The 8039-nt window shown below is 41.8% G+C and overlaps 1 protein-coding gene across 1 annotated transcript; it reads right to left on the reverse strand.

Annotated features, from left to right (window-relative positions):
• Nucleotides 1-4890: 4890 nt before the first annotated feature.
• LOC118416625 (forkhead box protein D5-B-like) lies at nt 4891-7651 on the reverse strand. The gene has a single exon (XM_035821781.1). It carries the CDS (start codon nt 7148-7150, stop codon nt 5885-5887), a length of 1266 nt encoding a protein of 421 aa, XP_035677674.1. The 5' UTR covers nt 7151-7651; the 3' UTR covers nt 4891-5884.
• Between the last annotated feature and the right edge of the window lie 388 nt (nt 7652-8039).

The following is an 8039-nucleotide window of genomic DNA, read 5'->3' on the forward strand; positions in this document are numbered from 1 at the left end:
AAATACATTCTACGGTGTAGGCTTTGGTCTGATAAAAACTTGTTCGGGAACGGCAGGGACGTTTTTGTTGGGAAGAGTAATTCAATGGATTTTCAGAGCAGCAATGTACACATTATTCTATATAAACAGCGTTTTTCAAGCGTTTGCAAGAAATATCATACCAGAATATACTGTCAACATTATTACGTAGACTACATAACTTCACATCACATCATTTTTAGCATATATATGAACGTGCTCTCATTTTAAAAAGTGTATTTCTCCAGCAATATGTTATGCAGCATGGAAATGTGTACGTTGCAAATCCCATTGCGTAAATCTAAAGCGTCTTTTTGAATGTGTATGAGCCCTCTCTTTGCCTCATTGTGTCCTTGTAGACGGTCTGTGTGTATGCTACATTTACCAAATTATATTTACAAGTCATAAATGATAATGAGTTAACGAGCGTTTTCAATCACTTTCCATATCAACGAAGCAGGCAGGTGCTGATTATGACCGCCATGTTGGTGTCCTTGCTCTGTATATCAATGGACCATAGCTGAAGTATGCGATGAGACTGGCTTTAGACAGAACTAGCCTCATGCAGTTTCCAAGGCAGTCTCCGAACGGGGCTGGGTTTTTATGTGGAGTGCGCTGGATCGCGATTTTCAACGTTGGCTAGGTTCTCTTATGCTAGGGAATGGAGTAACGGGGTAAACCCCCTTCCCCGGCATAAGAGAGCATAGCCAACGTTGAAAATCGCGAACCAACGCTTCCCCCTAAAAACAGCCCCGTTCGGAGACTGTCACGGATGCTAAGACAGAACTTCCTGGACTTGAACTAGTCTACGTCATGTGTCACACGACATCGGAGCCTCTGAGACTTATGTAATTACTTAAGTAAGTGTACACGGCGATTTCTAAAAATTCTATCAAAAAGTTACCATTTTCAAGATGTCCGGAAAGGCTTCAGGTACGATTGACTGAAATGCAAATAGCTTGGCCTACGTCTATGTGTGTGTGCCTATCATAACATCACATGAAATTGATGAAGCAGACCGTTATCATACCCCGTGGGTTAAGTACAGGTCACAACAGATAAACAATATGTATTAAGTGTCAACCTGACAAAACAATTATATTCTACTACTTTTATAAGTGAATTCAACTTCTTGTCGCTCCTTTGTAAAGGGAAAATGTAGGAACAGATATGTTTTACAATCAAAAGTTTGTCTTAGGTATGAAACATGGCCTTCACTGTATTACGTAAGTGTCTAAAGTAGGGAAACATATATAGTTCAGCTATCTCTTTGTGCTATAAAAGCTGTAAACGTACATTCTACTACAAAATGCAGCTCACCTTACATTCCATCTACCTTACAGTATCGACATATTCGTTATTCCAGGTGGTACGGTTATGTCTTCCGGTTTCATTGTGTAGTTGCAGCTAATTCCCAGTTTTGTGACGCCTCACGGTGCCGAATATCGCCAATACTCAGATACTGGTCTACATTACAGGTGGGCTTGAACAGCTTATAACATATACATGTGTATACCATGCATATATGCCACATATAGTATAAGACCTCCACTTGCTTTTAAGGATTCTTTAAAACACTCCATGGAGACGCCTATCGAAAAAGTGTGGGGTGCAAACCCTTGCCAAACCGCAGCCTGCGAGATTCGAGCACAATTACAAACACACAGTGAGCCTCGCTGGATCGTTTCGAACTTTCTAATCTAACTCTTTTTTTTCACCTCATAAAGTAAAGGGCGTCACGGAGAATTATAAGGCACTCAGATATTATCTTCTTCAAGTAGATCTCTGTATCTTAAAAGTAATATGTGATTTTGAATTAAAGGTCTAATGATTATATAACTATATATGTTTGCATTTCGATTAAACCAAAGCGTCAATAGTCTATGGTGACTACTTTGGTTAAAAATGAACTGTATCTTCAATAAAAATTTCATATTTAGGACGAGGATTAGATTTGTTGATTTGAAAATTCATCTTAGGCTTCCAACTCCCAAGCGAACAACGATTTAAGAGACCTCTAGTCGATTGTAGCTGGGTCCTTGTAGGGCGGCTAAAATTGAATTGAATGATTCACAATTCAAATAATTATAATAAACAAGTCAACAGTGCTATCAGTTTACTAAAGGTTTGCTACAATTAGTCACACTCTTGGCCATGCAGAGCGCTCAGTAGTTTTACCGGAAAGGAAACACTCTTGTTAATTAGATTGAATAGGAATAGGATAAAATCAGGTTCCTCTCCACTTCATGGAGATCGGTGCGCTACCGAATTTGGATTTGTGTGACCTACTGATTCATAAAATTGAGTATGATACGCGTCATCAAGTTATGGTTTGAAAGACAGCAAGACATCAGAAATTCGATAAACATACTGTTTTTATATATTAATGGAAGTTGTTGAAGCTAACTAAGAGTCTAAGAGAGTATTGCAGAAAAATGAGAAGTTTAACAAATGTTAGTACGGTCAAACCTGTACATATACGAGCGCCAACTTCTGCATAAGGACCACCTGGCCATGTTGATATACAGTCAAATTGTATTGGTGACTATACCTTTTGATAAAGACTCTTTGGCCATTGTGGCCAAGTTTTCGTGGTCCTTTAAATCGTTTCTATATTATTTTGCTATATAATAGTGATCGCTGTCTACCGTAACTTTTTTCCTGATTTGTTGAGCGGCCGCAATAGACGTGTTTGCCTGTATACACAACGTTTATTCAGTAGATTTACCAGTGGAAATTTGGAAAGCGGAAAGTGACTTTTTTGGATGCACCTCTTTACAAGACGGACTATATTTTACATGATTTAGTGTGGATAAAGCTACAACATTATCCTGCCTAGTGGGGGTCCAAGTTGTATCATGTATATGTGTTTATTTTCAGTAACCGCCTCTTCAGTATTCGGAGTTGTGCTACAGGTACTTCCGGACCCCTTTGGTCGCAAAGGTCTTCATGTATTCGTTAAACGTAGATCTTTCGCCTGTAGTTTTAGCGATTGAAAAAATTCCTCCATTGCGTTTGAGCATTTGATAGAAGAACATGAGTCAAATTGTACACAGGTTGCAAAATTTCATGTTGTGCACAGAATGGCTTCTTGTACATAAAATCACTTCTCACAAAGACAGCCTATTATACCTAACGTATTGTTAATATTCGTTCCCACATGACAAATAGAGAAAAGGTATACAATTGAACCTATTATGAAGGAAGCGGGTAAAGAATAGAATAATTCTGTAATTGTACAATTACGTTTAGCAATTTGTACGTACTAAAAGCAGAATATATTGCACGACGTGTGTGTTCCGTTGGACTGTTCCAAAGGATTGTTCCGCCCGCTACCCCAAGACCGCAACGCTAAAACGGTGGTTTTATAGGTATCTGCTATTTACTAAATTATCGCAGAATCAGTAATATACGAGGTATTCGCACTTCTATAAATCCAGGTGTTCAAGACATTATTGTGAAAGCCTTGATGACACTCAACGTGGAGGTTTATGAACCCGGCGTAATAATAAGCTTTGTCGATATGCTAGACAAAGGCTGCAAAGTCAAAAGTCTTCCAACTATATTAAAATCCTGATTATATATGTTACTGAATACAATGTATATGGCGTGATAGTCAACCAAGTGTTATCCCTAAGAAACCCAAAAACTGCTCTTAAATCACATGATGAAATCTCAAAATGGGTTTCAATTGTTATAGGAAGATCCAGACTAAATTCTATCTCGGCATGCAAAACGGCAAGTGTATATAATATGCGACTTTTGATATGCTGATACGAATTTGTTGTGGTCGTTAGCCCCCTTTACTTTATAAGTTGAATATTATTCATGACGTATGAATATGATTTGAAAGACAAAAAAACACAAAATTTTCAAAATACATTTCTTCATTAATGTAACTTCTAATGATGTTTAAGTCTCTCAACTGCCGCCGCTTCAATAGGTCTTAAATGTGTTGGTGCTAAATGCTGCTGTCCCTAGTCCAATATTGCACAATCTAACGAGTAACTTCCTAGCCTGGACGACGAGTTTTAAGTACTACAATGCCTCCTTAAACTCTTTGCGCCTTTGCAAATCCACGAAACGTAATCATAATAACAATAAACACATTGAATGTGAATTTTGTAACCGATTCTTCAAATTGTACGTTATACCACTGCCTGATTTGTCTAAGGCTGCAATGTGTTCACATTCTGAAATTCAGTAATGTAGGCCATTTGTACACGTTTTGGACAGCTTAACTCGAGCCATTAGGAGTCAGTTGAATATCCGCTATTCATCCTATCGTATTAAGTTTATGTACAACTTCATCTTTTTCTTGAAAGACGACTGTAGCACTGTAGACTATTCAATTGTTGATTGCGGACACTAAAATAAAGAAACTCTTTCTTTGTGCTCTTTGGAACGAGCTTCAGAAAAATTATACTGAAAACAGTACTGTCGGAAATAGCTAGTTGTTTGGCATCGAATATTGCAAAAGACTTATCGACGATTGCCATTTTTAACCTAAAGCAACATTTAATGAAATAACAAACAGTTGTTTTACAGGAATACCCTATATCGTTTACCAGCTTGAGGCTTCTATTTCATAACTTAAACAAAAAATCCAACGTAGGACTTGCTTTTAGTTGTAGAATACTAACCACTTGCTTTGAAGCTAGAATATCCACCCCATGCAAATGTTTTCGGTTTTGTATGATTTCCTTTTATGGATATATTAGTGTTGCTGATTATATCACTAAAATAACAAGTACCGACGAGGCTCAAATGTAGATTTAACTGATGTAGAGGATATACCTTCCCAGGAATTTGAAAAGCATTTCATACCAGTGTCAAAGAAAAACAAATTCAATAAGAAGCAACAGAGACAACTGTTTTGCTACAATTTTTTAATTCTTACTTTGTACAACTGACGGACAACTGAGGCTAAATGTCACAAAACACTTCCGACCATAACAGTTTATACAGAAACTGTACATACATTGTAAGAAGCTTCCAAAACAGAAAGTTTTACAAAGTGCTATAAGTTTAGTCTGCCATTCTAATGCCAATATTGCAGCGGTAATTTTCCTCAAAATCATATTGTTAAACTTCCCTAGAATCTCTGCAATCAGTAAAACATAGGTAATCTTTTTTTGACTTGAATTTTAGCTTTGTGCTTTATATGCAATTGAACACGTTCAACTATATCGGTTTTTTTTTTTTCAAAGCAAGAAGCAAACCCACGAAACAATTAAGTTTAAGCACAACATGTCTTAAATGTTTTTGGCAGCAGCAGTTTACCATTAGATGAAAGGCGAAATCATTTCAGTATGCAAATTCTCGTATTCTCACACCTACTTTTGTACAAAAGACACATTTGCATCTAAAAATGCACAAACTAATAAATAAGAAAAAAAGTAATGAACATATAACAGTGAGACTTTAGCATTTACGTAAGCAGTCTGAAGTACGGTTTCCTATTTAATGTGTATTTTACAAGACAAAGGGAGAATTGTCGAAACATGACAAAACTATCCTTAAAATGTAACTAACACTAGTCTCTTTGAACAGATCAAACAATTTTGAATCTTTGACATTTTCTTAAATTCTGAAGTCTTTGGTACAATTCGCGGCGAACACAGAAATAATATAGGATTTTTTTTGTGTGATTGCACGTGGATCATCAAATTGCACGATTCTTACATTGAAAACTCAAGAATGGTTTTCTACATGAGTGACCAGTGCCTTTTTTTCTAATAAACAAAAACAAAAACGGAACGCTAACGTCTTTTCTTGATAAAAAGTAAGTGTTATGTGATGAACCTATTTTTTTCCACACATTTATACAGGCGTGTTCTTTTTACACCAACTAGTTATAGTGAACTTACTTGAACCGCTGAAAGTTTGGTGAGATGGGGAACATGGATTGAGAGTTCTGGGTGTCGGAGTACTGCCACTGCGGGTTAGAGTTCGGGTACATGCCGACAGGAGAAGACGGGTTGGGGGATGGTGTCGCCTGAGGAATCCTACAGCTACTGTTGTACCACTTGAAGAAAGGATTGTTGATGTGTTGGCGGTAGAGGACTTCATCTAGCCGGTAGGCTTTCCTCTCGGCGTCGGTGTAGGGTGAGTAGATGGAGCTGAGAGACGGCGGGAAGGAGTAGCCTGGCGTGATGGGGCCTGTGCTGGGGTTCAGGTAGCTGTTCGCCATCCCGTAACCGTTGTTGAGGGTCTCCATGTCCTTCTTGGCCCCGCGGCGTCGCCTGGACCGCCGGCGCTGTCGGAAGTCTCCCCGGGCGAAGTCCTCGATGTTGGCCGGGTGGATGGCCCAGTAGTTGCCCTTGCCGTCCTCGCAGCGCCCGGCCTTGATGAAGCAGTCGTTGAGGGAGAGGTTGTGTCGGACGGAGTTGCGCCAGCCCTGCCCGCGGTTCTGGTAGTACGGGTAGTTGTCGGTGATGTACTGGTAGATGGAGCCGAGGCTGAGGCGCTTGGCGGGGGAGCCGAGGATGGCTTTCGCGATGAGCGCAATGTAGGACAGCGGCGGTTTCACGTCTGCCGAAGGAGGCTCCTTCGGCGTGTCTTCCTTCTTCTCAAGAGACGTGAGGATTTCTTCCATCCCGTTGTTGTCGCTGTTGTCGCCGTCGCCGCTTGCAGGGGTGTCCGTGCCGGCCTTCCCCGCCTCCCCCTCCCCTCCGTCCGTCGGCGGCTTGTCGTCCGCCGCTGGCTGCTGATCCGCCGTCGTCTCTTCCTGTTTTGGGACCACGACAGGCGGTTCGGCGGCGGATTTCTCGTGAAACGTCGCGTTGTCGTTCTCGTCTGGGTGATTGCAGTCGGTGTAGGCCTTAGGAGGAGGACTGAAGTACTGAGTCGTGGGTACCGTTGGCTGGCTGATCCGCTGGAACGCCGTCGACACCACCGGCGCGTACGGGCTGACGCTCGGCGTGGTGATGACTGTGTCCCCGTAGGGGTAGCTGGCGGGCTCCGGCTTCATGTCGTAATTCTGCATGGTGGGACCGAGGGTGCCGCTGGTGTAGGTCGGGCCGAGGTTGTAGCTGTGCCCGAAGGACTGAGTCTGCTGGTCGTGGTGGTAGCTGCAGGAGTCCCCGAACAGAGCCGGACTGTACTGTCCGCCGTAGCAGGAAGTTTGCATGGTTGTGGCGAGCTGGCTTGCCGGCGGGTCTGATATATATATATAACTCGTGTATATCGACACACGGAGAGATCAGAATCTACACAGTTTGTGTTCCCGATATGAAGGATTTGTCTGTCAAAAACAAGATCTCAGATCTCAGAGCTATCGCCTGTTTGGATGAGCACAGCTCAGCGGTTGTGACGGTCGGCAAAGCAAAACACTCAAACACCCGGGAAACTGTTTATGACTCTTTCCTCGACTGCACTGCACCTTTACTACGGACTCAATTATGTCCATTCAATATCCCACACGTCCGTCAAAACTTGGCTCGAGCCCTGATTGGTCGAGCTGTGTCTCTATCGCAAATGCAAAAATCATTTGGTCTCTAACCCGTTATAAACCCCCTCCGCATACACTTCGACCGGAATCTTGGTCACCGCCAGGAGATAGTCGTCAAGGCGTCTTGAAACAACAACCCATCCTCACAAAGCAACGCCTTCCTCTCTTTTCGCCTTCTACACACACAAACAAGGCAACACAGGATGATATCAGCGATCATTGTTTGCAATCTGTTTATTCATCGGTGTGTAATGTAGTTGTACCTAAGTTCATATAACTCTCACGTAACGTGCAGTCGCATGGATGAATTCTGGTGCCTGTCTGGCTACCAGAACAAGACCGTGTGTTTGAGGTGGGCTTACGGTAAAAGATCGCAACGAGTCCGCTTCGGACTACAAGTGAAAAACATACTGCCATCGCGTCGATGTAGGCCCATTACTTAAACAATGGGGATTTGAAACTTTGACAAGTTGTTGAGACACCGCGTGCTTGGTTCGCCAGGGCTACCGTCCACACAGAACCCGGGGGCGGAGTTAACCGGTTTGGAGGTGAGGTGGTCTTATCACTG

The sequence above is a fragment of the Branchiostoma floridae genome, chromosome 5 (genome assembly GCF_000003815.2).
Source record: "Branchiostoma floridae strain S238N-H82 chromosome 5, Bfl_VNyyK, whole genome shotgun sequence".
Lineage (NCBI taxonomy): Eukaryota > Metazoa > Chordata > Leptocardii > Amphioxiformes > Branchiostomatidae > Branchiostoma > Branchiostoma floridae.

Excerpts from the sequence above, each read along its gene's own strand:
- LOC118416625 (XM_035821781.1), bottom strand. The coding sequence starts at position 7,150 with ATGCAAACTTCCTGCTACGGCGGACAGTACAGTCCGGCTCTGTTCGGG.